At 43.6% G+C, this 21,108-nt stretch overlaps 1 protein-coding gene across 4 annotated transcripts in view; it reads right to left on the minus strand.

Moving 5' to 3' along the window:
• Positions 1-21,108, minus strand: part of STARD13 (StAR related lipid transfer domain containing 13) — a 267,832-nt gene that overhangs the window by 113,201 nt on the left and 133,523 nt on the right. The window contains exon 1 of one of the 4 annotated variants that reach the window (XM_009938130.2): positions 9,111-9,301. The exons of the other annotated variants lie outside the window; for them this stretch is intronic. Coding sequence (XP_009936432.1) covers positions 9,111-9,279 — 169 coding nt within the window. The 5' untranslated portion in view covers positions 9,280-9,301. Of the gene's footprint in view, positions 1-9,110; positions 9,302-21,108 lie in introns of those variants that run through there. 4 annotated transcript variants of the gene reach the window in all.

Raw genomic sequence — 21,108 nt, forward strand, 5'->3', positions numbered from 1 at the left:
ATTCAAAAGAAAAAGGAAAAAAATTAAAAGCCAGGGACTTACTGCCTCATCATCTGTGCCAAGCATTAACTTTTGGATTTTACATTATCCCTCACAGATAAATGTTTGCAGGAAGAGAAAGCCATCATCTTTGAAGTTACAAAATGATTAGATATTCAGCTGCTGCTATCAGATGCTATTAAAGACACAAAACTTAGACTCATTGCACAGAACATTCAAGATTGCCAAATACATTATGAAAAAGCCACATTGTGTGTCTCTGAGAGTCTTGTCCTGTCCAGACTCCCACTCCCATACTAGTTGGAGACTAGGAAAAATTAATCATTCTGCTTCTTCCTGAAGCCAAAAGGATGCAAAAGGACTGAGCCTTTCACATGAGTCCTACGCTTGTGCGATCCCAGTGTTGACAAAGATCCTTCTCTAATCTAGAGTCATCTTATATCTTTGATCCCTTTTCAAGTCTTAGGTCCTTTGGAAGGATGCTCAATGATGCTGCAGTTATTGAGACATGCAATATGATCTAATTATTTGGAGTAGTCTTTGCAGGTTCTGATTTTACACAAATTTGGGATATTATTTCAAAAGAAGAAGAATGGGGTTGTGGTTAGCTAATGTGAACAGTCTGCTGCACAGTACGAAATAATGAAAAATATTTAAGTAGTTGGCTTTTTAACAGAATTTACTTCTGCATTTATGTAGGAATGGAAAGGCAGTTCACAATAAGATACATATAGTTTTGCATACTTTCTTCAGAAACTTCAGAGCATTAAAAATTGTATTACAGCAAGAAATTTTTGCCTTTTTTGGGCTAAATACTTTGAAACATTAATGTTTAGATTTTTCGACCTGTGAAGCAAGGTTTCTCCTCATTTTACATCTTCTGTGGTGGTAGAAAGAGTGGTTACATTTACACCGCTCAATGAAAGACTGCCTGATTCCCAATTTTTTGGTCAAGTGGCACTGCTGCGCTCCTGTTCGCATCACCTAGGGACTAGTGCTCTCTCCCATAAACTTGGTCTGGGTTGAGCTAGCTGGAGAAGGCCAAAACAGAGCCAGTGGGTCATCTGCTCAGCAGAGCAAGGGGTACTCCAGCTCACCTCCCATCCCAGTACAGATGTGCCCACTCAGACTCAGAGGGAGTGGGCTTACATTTTACTGCTGTAAGCCTAGTACCAAAACAGGAACACGACAAGTTAATGCCTAACATCTGCAAGCAGGAGCTTGTGGATAATGTGGATAATGCACGTTGAAGTAGTGGCCCAAAGGACGCATGTAGTAGGGTAGGGGAAAGAGTTGTGAAGAAATCTAGAGAAAAACCACAGGTCTCAGCACATGCTGGGGGGTTTGCAGAGGCAGCAGCTCCCTTGTAGAGAAGCGCTAGAGAAGAGTAAAAGCTGTACTATCATCCTCACTTCTGGACACATTCGGCAGCAAAAGTTGTGCTGCAGCCTCTAAGGAAATGCCTTTCCTTAATGAGAGGGTGTCGTATTTTCCTGCAAATGTGATTTCAAGAAGGCAGCTGAGAACCCTCCCAGAAAATGGCAGGTTTGGGGCGTGGGGGATGCTGGTGGGTGTGTGTTTGTGACTAAAGAGGATAAAAGCTAGAATTATATTAGAGATTCCACTTTGAACTTACTGCTTTTTTCCATACTTTTAAGCCACTCGAGTGATGGAGAATTAGGAATAAACACAGCACAATCAATAAAATAAACAAACCATGAAAGACGCTAGTGACACATTAAGGTGGAAAAAAGTCAAATACCCTTTAGGCCATTAGGACTAAATGAGAGAGACAACAATAAACTTATACAGATTTTGCTTCCAAATCCTGAAAATTTTGCTCACACAAACAGACTTTCCTCCAGCCACAACCCTATTAAAAGACAGCACAACTATTGCCAAAGGCCTGTAATATCTAGCTCATTAGAACAATACTAGTTGACATTATTAGGATTTATTATTTTGCTCCTTTAGTACAGAGGAAGATTCATCTGAGTAGTTGCAGGGCTGAGTCCTTCTTTGGCAAAGGACTTTGAGTGAAAAGCAAAACGTCTGGTATGTTCCAGCAAGGCAGCTTCCATGCTTGGCAGATGGTATTTACTTAAGACACACTGTGCAGCCCATATTTTAAACTAAGTCATTTCTCCAAGTCTGCCTAACTTAACACAAGGACAGAAACTTTCGCTCATCTGCCAGTGTATGTTAGTCAAAACCCTCCTGTAGTCTGAAGTGTTATGGAGTGATTTTCTTCTCCCAGTAGACTTAACCTCCTCAGTCCTGTAACAGATGAGAGACGAAAAGCCACAACGTGCTTTCAGACTGAGTCATGCACATTCTTTTTGGCTAAGCCATAATGCTCCCAAGTTCTCTGAATCGTGCTGTCTGCTCTTAAATAGCTTCTAAATAATCCAGCTCAAGGTGCTGAAGACCTCCTCTTCCCCACTACATTATGGTGTGCAATTAGTGTTGTGATGATTTGCTCTAGTAAGCTCAGCTGACCTGTTGAACTGAACCTGAGGGGAAACTCAACAGGTTTTTAAGCAAAAGTGCACACATGAGAATTTTACAAGGCATGAAGATAAGTGTTTATTGACTTGCCCATGTTCAAACACCTATAAAATAAGTGTAAATAAGAAATTACACAACTAACATATACTGGATCAAGCCCATAGGCCATATAACTCAGCATTTTACCCTCAAAAGTGGCTATTGCAAGGTGTAACAAACTCAACTACGTACAACTATTTAGCGACCTAATAACCTAACTACAAGGGACCTGTTTTCTCAGTACCTTCCATTAGAGGCTTAGGCACTGATCTGAATACATGTGATGCCCTATCTGAAACAGCTTATGTAATTGTTTAAGTACAACTAAAAGTCTGAGAGTTGTATAACACAAATAAGATAAAAACACTGACTATGGCCAAGATGCTATCAGTGACTTCATAGTGTTTGCATTTGAACCAAAACAGAGAAAAAAAGCCCATAAGTATCTATTGCCTAGTAAGAAAAACAGTATCTGTCCAGAATCTAAAATTGCAGATTTTTTTAGTTAACACGATGCTCACGGCACAAATGCTGCATTTTATTTTCAGGGATTTATGTATAAATACAGATAATTAATCTATTTTTGTGAGTAATTTCTATTTTACTTCTGTTATGTAGGATTTTTATACCCCAGTGACTTATCACTACTTCTTCTAAATATAAACTAAAAAATATATAATGATTATCACATTAATAATTCATTTATTGAGCATACATCCTGCATTTATTAGATTAAATGTCTTTTAACATTACTGGCTTTAATTATACAATAGGATTAATGTGAAAATTAAAAATCTCCTCAGTGATCAATACAGAACATCTATAGCATGACTACAGCTGTTCATTTCACCACAATTTCAAAACAAAAATGTTTCAGCTTGGCTGAAATCCTGTTTTCAGTGAAATTGAGAGCAAAAGTCCCCTAAGTTAACAGGAGCCAAGATTTCCTCCTTGGTGTGCACCCTGCCCTGTCAACAGAAGCGTCACCGACACTCCATGGCTGTGAAGCTATAAGGCCAGAAGGAACCACTGTCATCATCGAGTCTGATCTGCAGTACCACACAAGCCATTTCTTGGTACATACCACAAAGATATTTCGTGATAATTCCAGCTTTTGAACCTCTCTGCCAGGTAGTGCCTCTACTGAAAGTTCATATGTCCTGTTGCCTATGAAGTGCAACTTTGTTAAACTTTAATTAGCTGGACTGCTATCTTTTGCACTACTTTTTTTTTTTTTTTTTTTTTTTTTTTTTTTTAAATTTTTTTTTTTTTTTTTAATAAACACACCTCAGAGCACTTGAGTTTATAAAGACCCCTCAGGACATTCACATTTTTTGCGTGAAAGTTTCACACAAATACTTCAACCATTTCAGAGTACAAGTTTAGAAAAAAGTCATTTTTAGAGGAGTCCTGTAATTTAATTGAAAAACTCTAGTTTCTCTAACTTCAGGGCTAAAAACTTGAGGAAAGAGCGTGTAAGGAAGGAAAAATGATGATGAAGAAGCTTCATATGATGTAGGGTCTCAGTTTCTAATGGACCTCCAGATACTGTAAGAAACACAGTTTGCACAGACTTTGTTAAAGACTTGAAATTGTTTAGCAGACCCCAAGATCCCTCTCCTGCGAGCACACACCTGCCCCACACGTGTCTGACATTGGAGAGGGTGACAGACCATGTCCTGGCTGAGGTCTGCTGAAGGCTGCAAGGCAGCTCTGCAGCTGAGGATGTTCCTCTCGGTGCCCTGGGCCACCCCGGCCCCAGGCCTGTCCTCTCCTGCATGCCTGGGCTGGAGCGCAGACACGAGGCCACTGCAAGCAGAGGCACCAGGGGCTGAACGGGAACTACAGTCTGCTACTGCCAGGAGTGATCCCACAAGCTCAGGAAGCAGTAGGTCACTGGCACTGGTCAGAGATGACCTAAGTGAGGGTGTTTGTATCATTGCCACCAAGGCTGAATCTTGCTGCTTAATCTTTTGCTTTCCTGAGTTCAGACAAAAAGGTTTAAAGATGTGTAGGTAAATTGGCCAGCATCCAGAATGTGGGAAATGCTATGGTTCACTTTGCCTGAACAACCATATTTTGTTCTGTTTGTATGTCTGAACAAAACCACAGTCTTTAATTACACAATCATATCCCATTTCCCATCCCCAGGGATGGACAAGTACTCCGTACCTGTGTGCATAGCCAAAATGGGATCCGGGCTTTTTTAATGCAGACTGTGACTGCAACATTTTCACTTACATGACTTCCAAGTTCTCCTTTCGAGTATGGGAGCATATTACAGCTGTCTATTGCGGATACTTGGTTTGTATTACATCAACAGTTGAAATATAAAGTCACATAAAATGCACAATTATTTGCCAAGTCACTCACATTGCTCTGTAACACTTTCCACAAACTGTCGTCACACTTACAAAAGAGAAGACTTAAACATGTTGAGCTAGCTCCAAAGAGAAGACTGTGGACAGAAAAGAGCATTAGTTTGTACCTCTAACACTCGCTTAAACCAGACAAACACAGGTGTCACAGAGGTAACGGTACTCATAAAAGATCAAAACTGAACTTGCCACATATAAGAGTATAAAACATCTGCTATGTCTTGAACAGAATTTGCTTTGAAAAGTTATAGTATGCTTTGAGATCGCTCCATCTAATGATTCTCTTCAACGGCTCTTGCCTGTGGATGTGAACTGAGACAAATCACAGAGCATTACTCACTCCGGGCAGGAATTTACTCACTGAGAATAGGAATTTGTCTTATTTTAATTTATTTCTTCATATTATTTTCTTGCTGAAAGAGCAGTCTAAGAATCAAATTATACTGTAGATGAATGGGGAGATTACCAGTGATGCCTAGCTGTGCAGGGGCAGATGCTGTTTTGTTCGCCTTGACTTACACTCTATTTGTGCTGCACAGTCAATGATTTCAATTTAACATTTTCAGAGTATGGCCTTTATTCCTAATTTCTTTTTACCTACAGCTACTTTTTATATTTTCTGTTCTCCACTGATTTTAGCCATGTTCTCTGAAAGAAATAACAACTTTGTGATTCATGTAATATAATTCTTGAAAGTCACCACCTTATTTATTTAAAGAGAATGTGAGTAATCATTAATGAATTCCCATGCAGTTACTGCATACACAGTTTGAATAAATACCTCAGACCAAGCATGCCACACCCTGTTCCTTTATGCTGAGGCATGTGTCCCCTTCAGCGTGGAAACTAACGGGCTTCTGGGGTAAAGGGAATCATCAAAAGATCACATTTTTAAAATATCTATTTAATATCAGACAGATAATTGCTACTCACATTCACAGGCCACCACATAATTCTGCCTCAAGGAGTCGGTGGTGTACATAAACCAAATATTTAGGACTTTCAAAGTATGATCTGATTAAAATAACAGTCTAGTTCCTTTCATTTCCCGTGTGGTGGTGTTCTTTTTAGAAATGATTAAAAGCGTAATTCCTCTAATGATTCATTCAGTTTATTTTTAACTAACACCAAAGGAAAATACAAAGGAAAGCTTCTTCAGCAACTGTGTGTTTTTAGAGGAAGAAAAGTTGTATTGCACAATATGATAGAGTAATTCAGCATCGTTTGGAATAGCACATGCAGCTAATGACAGAAAAGATAGAAGTATATGTAACATTGTGTATTACGCTGCATTAGTGAACCAGGTTCCTATCCTGGAATGGAAGCTTTGACTGCTCTACACATCGTAAATGGTATACATCGTGATTCTGTAAATCATTTCTTTCACTAAGGAAAAACATCCCTGATGTAAAAACTTCAGTGTTTCCTGCTCTGTGTGCACACAGCTGGAAAACTGGCAACTGAAAAATATCTGCACAAGAAGGAGAGAGCAGGTATTCAAACAAGCCCCAAGGCAGCTTAGCACTCAAACATGTGACAGATCTGTTTTCAGCAAAGCAATTAACCAGGCAGGATTCACCATTTCAGTGCTATTAAAATGCAGGCTGGATGTTTTTCTGAACACATGCTATAATTCAAACAATGATTAGATGGGGAGGAGCTAACACAAGAATTGGGGTAGCAGCATTCAAACGTTTTGTCTTAATGGCCTTAAAATGTATGATTCGAGGACATATGAATTCAAGGAGACTAAATAATGATTTACATGCTTTACTCAACTGAGTGACTGAAAGCAAGTTTTGGTTTTCATCTTGCACATCCTGATTTACTTTTCAATACGTTCTTGATAAGATGCTCTATGGCACTTCATTAGTAATGGATCCCACTTGCCATTGGGGTAAAACTCACTCACCTCTAAAGGGACAGGCTGATTCCTCCATCCATATTACAGTACTCTTCCAGTACCCTCTGGGCCTGGGCCTGGGACTGACTGCAGTACCCTCACACCGCTTGCTGTCTGAACAAGGCAGGCACAGAGGCAGACATGCTCACCCAGCAAACCCTCCTAAAAGTCCTGTCAGTCACTCTGATGGGTCTAAGGCTTCATCCAGACTGTAAACAGGAGGTTTCAGATTGAGTTATACTATCTAGATTTAGCTTGTTTGGCATTACTAACACAGCTAATGTAACAAAATTATTATTCAGTAGTGGGGGCACTGTTGAAAAAACATCTACCTTGCCTATGGTTTTGCACTAGATGTGTGTATTCCTATATATGGGCTCATGCACAGACATCGGCATCTATTTGCACACATAGTTTCATTATTGCGAATGAACTGACACTTAACCAACAGCAGACTCTGTCCCCAGTTTTTCATATATAAAAGAAGTGAAAGAAGCACAAATGTGTGCTTAGTGATCCAAAAATACACAGATTTTTCATATACTGAACTATTACATGTATCACATGACCAAGGCACTACACAAGCATCACTTCCCACAGCTCTGGTGGAACAGGTTGGAAAGCTGCAGCAGAGCAGCAGAGGTTATTCACCACAGACTGACCACCCACACAACAAGCTGCAGGCAGAAAAGCTACAGCTTGGAAACTCCTCCCTGTCCCACCCTGCAGCCTCTCGGAAGCCTCAGCACTGCTGGGTGGCTTTGGCAGCCCTGGCTGTCCCAGACACCTGATGGGTTACGGGTTACAAGAGGGAACATTAAACAGCACCTCAACAGGTAGAGGGGTTGTCTTAATTCATCTCACCTACAGCTGCTTCTTGAAAATTAAGCTGGTACTAGCACTGCACCCAAAACATTTTCAAATAAACCTGGAGAGAAATCAATTACCCTTTCTTTCCATTCAATCCAGGCTGTACGCCGGGTACACAGAATGACATAATATCCTTCCTGAAATTAGAGCTGCAGTGAGGACCAGTATCCTTCAAACACAACCGGTTACTGAGACCACTTCACAAACAACTGCGTTTTCCTAATTGCCACAGAAACTATCTTCTTCATCTTTTCTAAAAGCTGGCCAAATAATTATGTATTGTTTTCTTTATAAACACAATAAAAGTTTCATCGCTTTATCCCTGTACTTCTGCCAGAGTTTGACAGGCACAAACATAAATAATCTTATTGGAAAGCAGCACACAGAAATAGCCACTCCATTTAACTGCTGCTGGTCAGAAGCTCACACTAGTTTCTGCGATATTTGCCAGATATGATAGCAAATGATGTTAACTCTATGCCTGCCCCTAGTTAGCAGAATCAAACATCTTTTTTCAAGCTGTCAAGAAAGTGACTGTCATCTTCAGGATTTTTTTCTCATGACAAATACATGACATACTCGTTTTCTGCATGTAGGACCGCATCCACTTTGGGAACTGATAATCCTGGAAACTGGATGCTATACAAAACTACGATCAATACAAAACTATGTATTGATTTGCTTTTTAATCTGGAAAAATCTGTATAGTTGGCTTTTATTTTTTTATCTTTGCATTAACGATTCCGATGATTTTAAATTGCACGCACAGGCCAAAGGATTTGTTCTGAGGCCGATCTGCATTCAGCTTTAGTGCCATAGACATATATTCAGGAAAACAAAATCAATATATCTGTAATGACTGCCCAGATAACTGCATAAGCAGCTGCAGAAAGCCAAGTCAGCAATCATGTTTAGGGACTTATGACAAGCTTTCTAATCCTCTGACAGTTACACAGCTTGTTTCCAAAGGATGTTATCCCAGCTGCCTTCTTCCAGCTGCTCTGGACTTCTGCTCTGTTTTTAGCTGGATGTTCATCTATCCTCTCTCTGTGCTTTACCACAGGCAGATTTCACCTGTAGCAATCGGAGCAGCTCTACTGCTGCCAGCAACTGCTCTGCCAGTCAGCAAAGACGAACTTCAGCACCTATGCTACTGCATAGTTTATGATTAAAAGATAATTTAGTTAAATAGCTAATCATGCACTAGCGTTTGTCTCTTGGTTCTCTTTATATGTGTGCATGTGTAGAAATACAAAGCTATGAATGATTGTTTCAAACTCTGACTCTAGCCAGAGCAGTTCAGAATAGAGACAGGAAAAAAGCCTGACATTTGAGGCATTAAATCCTGTTCTTCTGTGAAAGAGCGGACCTGTAGCCCCTGCGGCAACGCCAGGCTAAGGAGAGAAACTCACCTTGCTGAATTTTCGTCAGTAGCTGGTGACGGGCGAGAATCCTACTCGTTCTATAGGGAGGGCGCCTGGCAGTTTGATCGAAGCGCAAGTACATGTCCTGGCCCTCAGGTGACACCGAGTTCAGGTAGTAACAGCCCGCGCCGGACGTCCTGGGCACCTGCTTAAACATCTCTGCTCCTTTAAAGCCACTCCGTCTGTCTCCGCTGTGGCTACTCCAGATTATAATCAGGGTAATGAAAGGAGGGAGGCAACAAGCCCTGGGGAGCTTGAAAAGAGCAGGCGCTTTAAAAGAAAAAGGAGTGCCAAAAGCTACAACTCAGGATTCCTGCTTCTCCCACATGATCCGCGCGGGCCAATCGCTCCGAGTCCAGCCTGTGGAAGTGGAGCCCGCCGGAGCGGGACAGCCAGCCGGCCCCAGCCCCGACACCCCCGGCAGCCCCACGGGCAGCGCCCGGTCAGATGGAGCTTACCCAGCATGAAGGGGCTGCATCAGGCCGCTTCCGACAGCAAGGGAGAAAAAGTTGAAGACACTCGGGAGTGCCTGTTTGAGAGTACACCGGGATGCAGGAAACCTTTTCCTCCTCCGCTCCACTCCGCCTAGCTGTCGACTCATCTCTGGAGAAGATGCCCTCGCTAGTTTTCTAAAAATCATGCCCGTGCCTGCCAAGAAAAAGTCCGTTTACGGAAGGGCTGTCTGAATCCCCAAAACCACACGATGCCACGAGCGCCAGAACAAATGAAGCCCTTGGGATGAAAAAAAGAATCAACAGTGCCTAGCAGCAGGGACTCAGCAGTAAACAAAACCTGAGAGTCCCTAACATTAGTGTTACCGAGAACTGGTGACAACCTGGGAGAGGGGAAGGAGATGAAGACATTGAGTTCTTCAGGTTCCTCACCATAACATCTGCTAGTTTTTTTTAATGGACAGAGGGGCATCTGTTTTCATTCAGTCTTACATATTAACCACTGAGTTTGCAAAACATGCCATTTCTTTAGTTAATCAAATGGAAGCAGATCATTGCCATTTTTATCAGCAAACAGGCAGCAAATCTGAGGAAAAATATACCGAAAATGCCCTCCTAGTATACCTGCCAGACAATTTTCCATTACATTTTAAAATACTGATATTTTGGTTTAATACACCCTTAGTGTGAGCTGATTTCTAAGGGAGCAGAGCTCTTGCCAGGGAGTTTTGTGATCAAGACAGTTTCTGACAGAAGCACCCCTCGCCCACGAGAAGCAATTCCACAGCCCTGGAGACCAATTTCACAGGATCACAAAACTGGAAATGACCACGACGCAGAAGGCTCTTCCATCCACCCAGCTGAACAGGCTCCTGCCAAAACCCATGTGCAGGCAGCAGGGCAGGGGAAGGCAGAGGTGAGGCAGCGGGGTGGCCAGCCAGCACAGATCCTGCACAGCTCAGGATCTTTGCTGCCACCTCCCAAGTCCGTGCCCCTTCCCACGAGGCCAGTGTCAAGCTGGGGGATGAGGAGCCGACAAAGCTGCTGGAGTGGCTGCAAGACCCAGGCAGAAGGGGCTCAACCTTCATCCCAGCCCATGGGGGATCTTGACTTCCCCAGACTCCACTTGGACATCTACCTGCTGTGACATTATTTTATTGTTTGCATCCTGTTCTCCAGCTCTGAGGCCAATGAAGTGATGATGCACCTGCGTACGACGGAGCTCTCCTCCCACCAGTGTACTCTTCACTGGATAAAGAACTGGCTGAATGGTCGAGCACAGAGAGTGGTCGTGAATGGAGTTAAATCCAGCTGGCAGCCAGCCACAAGTGGTGTCCCCGAGGGCTCAGTTTTGGGTCCGGTCTTGTTGAACATCTTTATCAATGATCTGGATGAGAGGATTGAGTGCTCGCTCAGTAAGTTTGCAGATGACACCAAGCTGGGCGGGAGTGTCGATCTGCTTGAGGATAGGAAGGCTCTGCAGAGGGACCAGGACAGACTGGATTGATGGGCCGAGGCCAACTGTATGAGGTTCAACAAGGCCAAATGCTGGGTCCTGCACTTCGGTCACAACAACGCCATGCAACCCTGCAGGCTTGGGGAGGGGTGGCTGCAAAGCTGCATGACAGAAAAGGACCTGGGGGTGTTGGTTGACAGCCGGCTGAACATGAGCCAGCAGTGTGCCCAGGTGGCCAAGAAGGCCAACGGCATCCTGGCTTGTATCAGGAACAGTGTGGCCAGCAGGAGTAGGGAGGAGATCGTGCCCCTGCACTCGGCACTGGTGAGGCTGCACCTGGAGTACTGTGTTCAGTTTTGGGCCCCTCACTACAAGAAGGACATGGAGTTGCTGGAGTGTGTCCAGAGAAGGGCAGCGAGGCTGGTGAGGGGTCTAGAGAACAAGTCTTAGGAGAAGCAGCTGAGGGAGCCGGGGCTGTTTATTCTGGAGAAGAGGAGGCTGAAGGGGGACCTTATTGCTCCCTACAACTGCCTGAAAGGAGGTTGTAGTGAGGCGGGTGTTGGTCTCTTCTCCCAGGTAACTTGCGATAGGATGAGACGCAATGGCCTGAAGTTGCCTCAGGGGAGGTTTAGATTGGATATTAGGAAAAATTTCTTTACTGAAAGAGTGTTCAGGCATTGGAACAGGCTGCCCAGGGAGGTGGTTGAGTCCCCATCCCTGGAGGTGTTTAAAAAACATGTAGATATGTCACTTCAGGATATGGTTTAGTAGGCATGGTGTTGTTGGGTGGCTGGTTGGACTCGATGATCTTAGAGGTCTTTTCCAACCTATGATTCTATATGATTCACCCCAGCCTGGATGAGGCTGCCCACCAGGGCAGGGCCGTGGTGTGGCATCACCTGCAACATTGCCCGCTCGCATAGCACAGGGTTCAGCCAGCTTGCAAGGGCAGACATAGCCACCTAAATGTGAGGGGGAAAAGGACAGTTGTCTCATTCACAATTACTCATTAAAATTTCACTCTGTGCAAATGCCTTAGGGCAGGGTTCTACTGCAATGCAATCTGTTCTCATTACACCTTACGGATTTTATTCCTAATCGACATGGGGCTTTTGCAGTGCAGTAAAATGGAGAAATATAATTCTGGGTACCAGAAATTCAGAATGTAAGCTCTAGACTGAAAGCCTCCAGCACCTGTTGTTACCATCCACAGAACCTGCAAGTCCTACACTTGCTGTTTTCTGCTGTACGGTCTCCTCTGAGACTCCCGGCAGGGACTTCAAACTCAAGATAAAAGAGGTGGCACCGCTACCATCTAAAACCCCGAACAGGGCTGGTCAGTGGCAGCCAGGGAGCAGGAATGGCCTCCCCACAGTCTCTTCCCGGCCTTGGTGTGCAAAGTGGAGAGGCAGAAGAGCCAGACAGGTGCAAGCAGAGGGAGTCTGAGCAGCAGGTAAGGGATGGCTCATGTTCCCACCGCAGGAAAAGTCAGCATGTCAGTCACTCATCTGCTGTCTTTTGAAGAATAAATATCCCAGAGACTCCCAAATGTCAAGGATGTGCACAGTATTTATCCAAAGAGACATTACCACCATGCGGGGAAATTCTTACTTGCAATCTACAGTCCTTTGATCTAATGCTACTTATAAAATGCTATTGCTAGTGGAAAAAGCAATTAACATTTCATAGCACTCTGTTTAAATTTTCATAGGGATTTCTTTTTCTGTTGGAAAACGCACTGACTTTTTCAGCTAATGGCATTCTGCATTATTCCTTGCAATATATCCAAAAACTAGGAAGCAGTTTAACAGAAATGTAATGTTTCAACAGCCAGCCCAAAGAAACAAAACCCAAGGCAAGAGCCTGAGTAAGGCATTGACAACGGATCAAGTCCATTAAAGGCTCAATGAGCCCAGTTATGTGCTTGTAACAGAGAGCAAAGCACTAGCCCCAGCGCCCGTCCCTCCCACGTCCCCACCAAAGGGTAAGCGATGGGGCAGAACTGCCCTCCTGGCTTCCCCAGCAGCACATCTCAGCGGTCACCAAGGGCAGAATGAGGAGCCCCCATTGCAGGGTGATGACCTCCCCTTCCTCCCGGACATGAGGGTCCAAATACAACTTCAGAGCCAGAGGGCTGCTCCAGGCTAGGCGCTGCCGAGCGCCGCCTCTGCCGAGGCTGAATTCTTTGGCTCCATTCCAGCACTTACATAGTAGTCAAATAAAACAAGAAACAACAAGAGTTAGCCTGTCTGGCGGTGCTCGTTTGAAAGCTCCTGTGCTTCAAGTTGTGCATGGTGGAGGAAAGAGGTAGTCCTCATTGCATACTTTTAAAATGACTGTCTCCTCGCTCTGTGACTGCCTTGACACTCACTGCTTGTTTTCAAAAATGCGTCATTCAAATGAGGAAACCCCTTTAGCCGCCAATGTTAAAGACAAAAAGTACTACAGAAGCCTAAGCTGTTATATGAGAGCTAATTAATATTTTAGTCTCAGTCTAGAGATGGTTTCTGGAATAGTTAATAGAGCAACAACGAACTTCATGCTAATGCACCTCATAAAAGCCCTTTAAGATGAAAGCTTCCCCGTGCATTTTACAAAGGCTGTGGGGGAGCTCCAGCACACACCTGAAATTGCTGCCTGTCACGACAGCAGCACAGCCCATGGGTTGGAAACCCAACCCCACATTCCCATGTCACGATTGATCCACACAGAAATGGAGATTCCTTCATAAAACCACAGCTGGAACCAGTGATTTTAAACCTGAATCAGAAATGTCTGCATCTATATCTATGGTGTAATACCTGCATGTCACAGCTAGACATCTAACAGGACAAACAGTGATTTGATGGGTACTGAAATTTTCTGGAAAAGCAGGAACTTTCCCTTAAAGGTTTCTTAATAAAGCACAGCACTACCGACACCTGCACAGTGTTTATTAGGATAACTGACAAAGTCAGCTCAAGGGTGGGTACTGTTCTCTGTATGCATTCATAGGCAGAACTGCAACACTTGCTTTTCTGTTCATTTTATGTCTCTCTCACATCTTTTCTCCCTGAAATTGCATTTGGTGTGAGAGGGAAAGAGTAAACTATTTGCAGAAAAAAAATTCCCCAGTGCTACCCATGTATACTGATGTATCACAAGGCAGTACTTGAGATCTGCTTCCATTTCACTGAGAGTGGTGTACTCCAAAAATGCTAAAATGTATCTGATAATAAACAATCCACTTAAGACCAGCTTTTCTGAGCAAAACAACAGCGTCAGTTTCTATGCATCACCTTAGCCTTAGAGTATTACCCACGACATGCAGCAATGGTATAGGCAGTGGGGTAGTTGAGGGTAAATTGAGATGAACAGCACTTTCCCACTTGTGTTCACATATATATACACACATACAGAGAGGATACATACATATATATAGGAATATATATATGTAGAGGACTGCGTACTCATGTCTTATAATTCACCCCTCCTAAATAACTGTGAGATAGGTCCATGATGTCATACGCGGTGTGGTGTTCTTCAGGCTTGGATTGAACCTGTAGTTCTCATACAGTAATCAGCCACCCGATCTTCCCGCCATGACCCATTTCCCTTTTATTGTTAGTTGCGCTTATCTTGTTATATCAAATCTAAAATTAAATGGCAACTTGATGGCTTCTCTTCATTTGAAAGCACTGGTGCTATGAGAGCAACACAGCTTCCTAACCACTGGAGGAGCACAGTTGTTATTAACATTAGTGACATGTAGTTAGAAGAAGCCGGAAACTCTTGTTTTCAAGTCACATAAGGAAAAAAATCAGGCGTCTGTTTTTAACCTGTTGATCTCTGGATTCCCTTCTATAATTCTGCATGTAGAAGAACAATTGAGTTTGTGGGTTTATGGCCAAAACTCCAATATCTTCTGTATGCAACATATCCTATATTGGAATCCTACCCACATATCTTCTCCTTATCCTATCCACACGTATTTATTACCTGTATCTGCCTTTACAGACGCCTGCACAGAAGCTCATGTGTTGACAGCAGGCAATTCCTCCTTTCTTAAAGTTAGGAAGAGGAAAGAATCATACGTGGGGAACCCAAGGCTGTGTTTATGAGGAGGGTTTCACTTCACGTGTTTTGAATCCTGTCTCTGGGACCAGGACTTTTAAAAGCAGGAGTTCATTGCCTGTTGTTTCGGAAAAATGGTTTATGTTTGAATGCAGATGTTTGTTTGAGAGATAAACTGGGATTACTACAGGCTACAAACTCATTTTTACAGGGCATGAAACAGCAGGGTCTCCAGAGCAGCCAGAAATGCTTCCCTTTGGCTCAGCGGCACTTCAACCATCTTCCTGAGGCTGTGCTGGGCGCCAAGGCTCTGCGGCTTGTCTGAGGCTGCCAGGAATTGGACTGGGGCAAAAGGAAAACAGTTTATATAAGATTTTGACATCACTGGGAAGTGAGATGGAAGCAGTTAATAGCTGCACAGCATTACAACAGAGAATTATTTCACTGGAAAGCCCGACACTGATGTGTTCTGGAGGCAAATCAGCTGCTATGTCAACTGTCTGACAGCAAGTTTTAAAGACTAATACTGCTAAGCAAGGATTCTTCTTATGCACGAAAGACAGGCTTACAGACATCCTTGATAAACCCCAAACCAGGAGAAGAGGCTTCTGAAGAGTACATTATATCCTTTTCCTCAGTTCTAGCATCCCTGTTCCAGCATCAGAAGATTATCCATTTGCATTTTAAGACCCACATGTTTAGTGGATAGTACCGATATAAAGTGTACCTCCTGATTAAAGCATTAATGGCCTGGTCAAACCACAGAAGGCAGCTCTAATACAAGCAGAGGATTAGAAATTATATGCAAGCTCAGTACAACAGCAGTGCATTTATGGGCACCAAGGATGGCAGGGAGGAAAAGGCAGTAACTGCGCCACCAGCCACCCAGGCAAATTTACAGAAATAAGGACTCATAAAAAAGCTGAGGAGACGAGGGTCGTGGCAAGAAAGCTGAAGTGATTCCTCACATCAGTTCTGCTGTAAGGGAGCTAAGGATGGCAAATAAACAAAATGAATAGTAACAGATTAGAAAAAGGCTCCTCCAAGGTCTTCTACCAACAGATCATGAAGAAGCTCAAACTATCAGGGATAAAAAGGAAAAGGCCACTAGTGGCTTAATGGCTGCTTAAAGACAGGAAACAAAAGTAGTAATATATATTCCATGTTCACAATGGCATCAGGTTCCCAGTGGACTCCCACAGAAATTAGTGCTGGAACCTGTCTTGCCCACTGTCCTTACATGTTTTTTATAAAGGAACAAGGTAGTGAGGTGGCAAAATGTAATAACAATACCAAATCAGTCTGGCAGTCAAAATAGAAATTGGTTGGAAAGACTGAAGTTTCTTAGAATATTGATTGAGAAGGCATTAAAACTGTAGCTTTTGTGTGCTGATAAATGTACCGGAGAAAAAAACACCCTAAAGGTACACAGTGCACAGTGATGAGATTTAATGGAGCTGTTATCACTGAGGAAACAGGTCTTGGACGGGTTTATGAAAATCCAATACAAGTGATCAGTAGGAACAAAAAAAAGAAACAAAGAAGATTTTAAAACTTTTTAGAAAAGTAATGGAGAGCAAACCAACAAACATCGTTACGCTGTTACAAAGCTCTGCCCACCACTTGGCAGCGCTGGGGTCTTTTCTTGCAGTGGACAATGTTGGGACCAGCAAGTCAAATGATCACGGGGCAGGTTCAAAATGCATGAACATAAATGTTTCCCCATATTTGCATAGCTGACCCCCGGATGTCATAGTTAGGGGATGCTGTGGCTGCCGGAAGTTAGACGGGTTCAAAAAAACATCAGGTGAATTCCTGGAAGAAAAACCCAGCAAGCACCTTTAAGCACAAAATTCCAGCTCATGGCTCAGGACCTCCCTGAACCACATGTGGGTAGGATACACAACATACACAGCATCACTACATGCTTATCCCGGTGTTGTATCTTTCCCAAAATAGTTATGTCTGCCTGCTGGCTGACGCATGATACTGAGCTGTGGTCTGACCTAGAGTGGCTGGTGTAAATTCCTAGGTGAGCCAACCAGCCCGCACCCACCCTGTGGACCATATAAAAGTGGGATGCTAACAGCATTGCTAGTGTATAAATGCATCAAAATAACCGTTGCTGTGGTCTGTGGCTGGAGCCTGTAGAACAGCCAGTATTTCCCTGGGCACAACTTCAGCGTATTTGCTGGTGAAGTGTAAGCCAGTGGTCTGCTGGCTGCGATGGTGGACAGGGCTAAACCATGACGCGGGCCCAGAGGATGTGACCTTCTTGTCCCTTCTGGGCTCCCAGGGGGTCAGAAGGGACCAGGAGCTCCTGGCTGGCGGGTAAAGTCATGTGAGGGGTCAGTTGTTTCGTCCAGTGTCTGGCTGCTAATTTAGGTGTTACGTTCTCACTCCAGTGTTAAACATCACTTTTTTTCTCAGTCAAACCACACCAGTATATGAATATAGACTCCACTGGCCTTAGCTGAACTCTTCACAAGCCAAGAATAGCCAGCATCCCGCAGTGTGAAGTCCCTAAAGACAGTGGTTCTCAACAGAAATTAAAAAAAAAAAAAAAAAAGTCGGATAATAAATAGACTTCAAAAGAGGTCAAAGGAGAGGATGACATTTCAGGTGGTAGACCTCCTCTGCCAAAGCATTCGAAGGCGATTATGACAGGAACGAGCTAAAAGTAGTTTCCATATCCTCAATGAAACTCCATCTGCTAAATCTATACCGAAGTTCCTAAAACTAAACCCACAAAAACTGTGTAAATATATTTAAGTAGTGGTGGGCTAACACACATCCTAATCTCCCAGTCCCGCTAACAAAGTGTTTGGATAACACAGTGATAACATAAGAAAGTGTTTAGATAAACTTAGTTTCTTGCATTACCCAAATACATTGTAAATCCCTATGCAGCCCTACTGCTGGTGTCACTCTGAACCACAGGCAAACATTCCTATCTCAGCTGAAGGTTCATGCCTTTGCAGACTTCATGTGAGGGCTTTGCTGTTTAGTTTCTTTTCAACAGGACTCTCATACCATGGTGATGAAATAGGCAAGAGACGTAATAGGTTTTGATCTGGTTTTGAGAGGGGGTTTTTTCATGTTTCTCTGCTAGACAGACAATGCCAAAGTTAGGCTGTGTAAAACTAAAAAAAACAACAAGACAGAACAGAATAGCTCTTGGCAACGCTATTTCAAACACAGCGGTATAGAACTGGTGCATGGGAAAACGAAGGTGATTTTGTCCAGAAGTTCTCCAGGCTCCTTGAAATCAATGAATATTCATTTCATGATTTCACCTTCTGGTCCAGTGAGGCAGACTGACAGGATAGTTAGGGCACAGAACTACCTGGCAGCGACTTGCTGTAAGACTTCAGGGAAGTTGTATAACCTCTCTGTACCAATTTCCTAACTGATAACAGTAATCTTTGCCTTGCCTAACTACTATGGTACCTGTATGTAAAAAAAAGGAAATACAAATTTGTAGGCAGTTTCATTTTCCTTACAAGCAATATCAGTCCACTGAAGGCAGGCTAAAGTCTACTGTAACTGCATGAACGAAGGAGAAAATAAATACCCTTCAGAATGATCCTACACCTCTAATGGGTTCCTTCAGACGAGATGCTTATTGCCTTAACTTGCAGAATGCCACAGATTTCCCAATCTTTTATTAAATGCATGCTATTGGATCTTATGAATACTGTGCAACAAAGATGTGTTTGTACATGCGGCTCTACAGAGCAACGCGCACTAACCAATAAGCTGGGGCTTGACTCTACGGCTGGACTGCAGCCTAGCACGCAAGCAGTACTCTGCAGGATGTATATAAAGCATTTTGCTCACGAACAGTTAAAATGTCTCCCTTTTTTCTGCAATCTCCAAGCCATCACCACCAAGACAGCCACTAGACACATCAAAGCCATCCCTTTGCTGGTTAGTCTTCACGGAGAACCAGGAAAACTGGGGTTTTGGCCGATGCGTGGTGGGAGTTTGTGCTACATGGGCTTGCAAGTGTTCCCAGGAGGAACGCCCTCTGCAGAAGCTGCAGGGAACATTTCTGCCTCCATCTCTCCCATCTTGCAAACGAAGCAAACTGAATTAAGCCTTGTGGCAGCCCACATCCTTGGTACAGTGCAGGACCACCTGGCCTGATGCATGACAGTCCCGAGCTGCAGCTGCAAGGGTGAGTGAGGGCGCTGCATCCAGCACAGAGCTGAGGTCCTTCCCCATGGCATCTGGGTCTGTGCTTGCCCGTGCCCTGGAGAACAGGGTGCACATGACATTTTCTTCTCTCCCCAAGGTTACCAGCTTGGGTATCCTAGAACCAGAGCAAAGCTCCTGTACAGAAAATAGTGGGGATGAGCAGTGAATTTGGTCACTAGCTCAGCTTTAAGGCTGACCCACCACGTCACAGCAAGTGCAACCAACACACTTACACACTTTGCGGGTTGCATAATTTTAGCTGTATGGGTCCCTCATTAGCAACCTCACAAACAGAGAAGCCAGAGGGAATATGGGACATGCATGTATCACTTATCCCTCACCCAAAGCTAGAATTTATCATAATCTACATCAATTGCTCTGTACAGTACATTACTTGCCCTGTATGTCTGAAGCGGAATGCATGATGCCCATAGCTTTTAATCACAAGTTATTATTTTTTCAGATCAGGAGACTTAGGAGTATCAAACAGTTATATGTATATATTTTGTTTTTTGTAAAAAAAAACACCAAAACCCAATAACCCCTGGCAGACCTTCCACAATAAACCAGTAGTGGAACAATTTACAATATAAATAGATATTAATGAATTGGACAAGTCCCTGATCAGGATTTTCTGTCTCCCAGCAATCAACTGCTCCATGCACAACTTAAGCTTTCCATTTCTAGACTCTGTCTTTTTTTCTTGCACCCTTTCTTTCTCACTCACAGTTTGCACTGTGCTATACAGACACTGCAGAGCTGATGTGTCTCACTGGAAAAAGTCATTTTGGCCAACAAGCTGCAGGTGTTTCTTTTTACAGAGCAGAAACCTGCCAAATAGCAGGAGCAAACCAGAGGAAAGGGCCTTCCATAGGTCACCTGCCAGCCACCACGCTGCTTCTCCTGAGAAGGAGCCGGCAGCCTGCTCTTCTCCTTCCCCACAGTCTGCCTTTGGAAAATGCTTCCAGTGAGCAGGAAGGACCAGAGAGAGCCCAGAACCTGTAGCAATGCAGGGAGGGGTGAATGATTCTCCAGCAGACATTCCCTCCTTCTCCCCTCTGCCCCCCATATCAGCTGTACTGCTTGGACCATATTCTCTTTCCCCAGCTCTCCCCTCTCTAGCTCTGTACACCTACACACTCCCTTGTACATCCTCCTCCCTCCTCCAGCAACCACTTACCAAGACTTCTCCGTTGATTCCCTCTCTGTTCAAAATAGGCAGACCAAGAGAATTGGTTGATAAGGTCCACACCAGCCGTGAATTTCTTTTTTACTCTCTCGATGCCAGCGTGATGAAAACATCGCCGTCTATCCTCTGTTTACCTGGCATCTGATCAAGTCCCTCTACCAGGCTTCCTCCCTGTCCCACTTACTGAATATACAGCTCTCTTTCAAATCAACCCCATGGTGTTCCTCACTGTTGTTGTCTACTTAAGGTGTTGCTCCATGTTTATGGAATGTGGTTTTACTGGAAAAATTCCTTGGCCAAAACCTTCAAAAGGAACTACTCACCTTCGGTTGATTTTCCATGACACTTGCAAAGCTCTGACTTTCTGGGAGTGTTAGTTTCCTCAGTCTGAACATAAGACCTCTTTGAAGGATCTCAAGTTGGGCAACTAAAAATTGCAGAACTGAAATTGCACCTGACCTTTGAAAAAGGTTGATCCTGTTTATGTTTGCCGATTTTTTTTTCCTCTTGCTCAATTAGATTTTGACAGTAAGTCCTATTCTTAGCTATAAGGACGTGAAAATGAGGCAAAACTCGGTCCTGAAAAAAAGTTTCCAGACCATGCTGCTGTGGATTTCTTTTACTCCAAACCAGAAT

Source organism: Opisthocomus hoazin, chromosome 1, assembly GCF_030867145.1.
Source record: "Opisthocomus hoazin isolate bOpiHoa1 chromosome 1, bOpiHoa1.hap1, whole genome shotgun sequence".
In the NCBI taxonomy this organism is placed as follows: Eukaryota; Metazoa; Chordata; class Aves; order Opisthocomiformes; family Opisthocomidae; genus Opisthocomus; species Opisthocomus hoazin.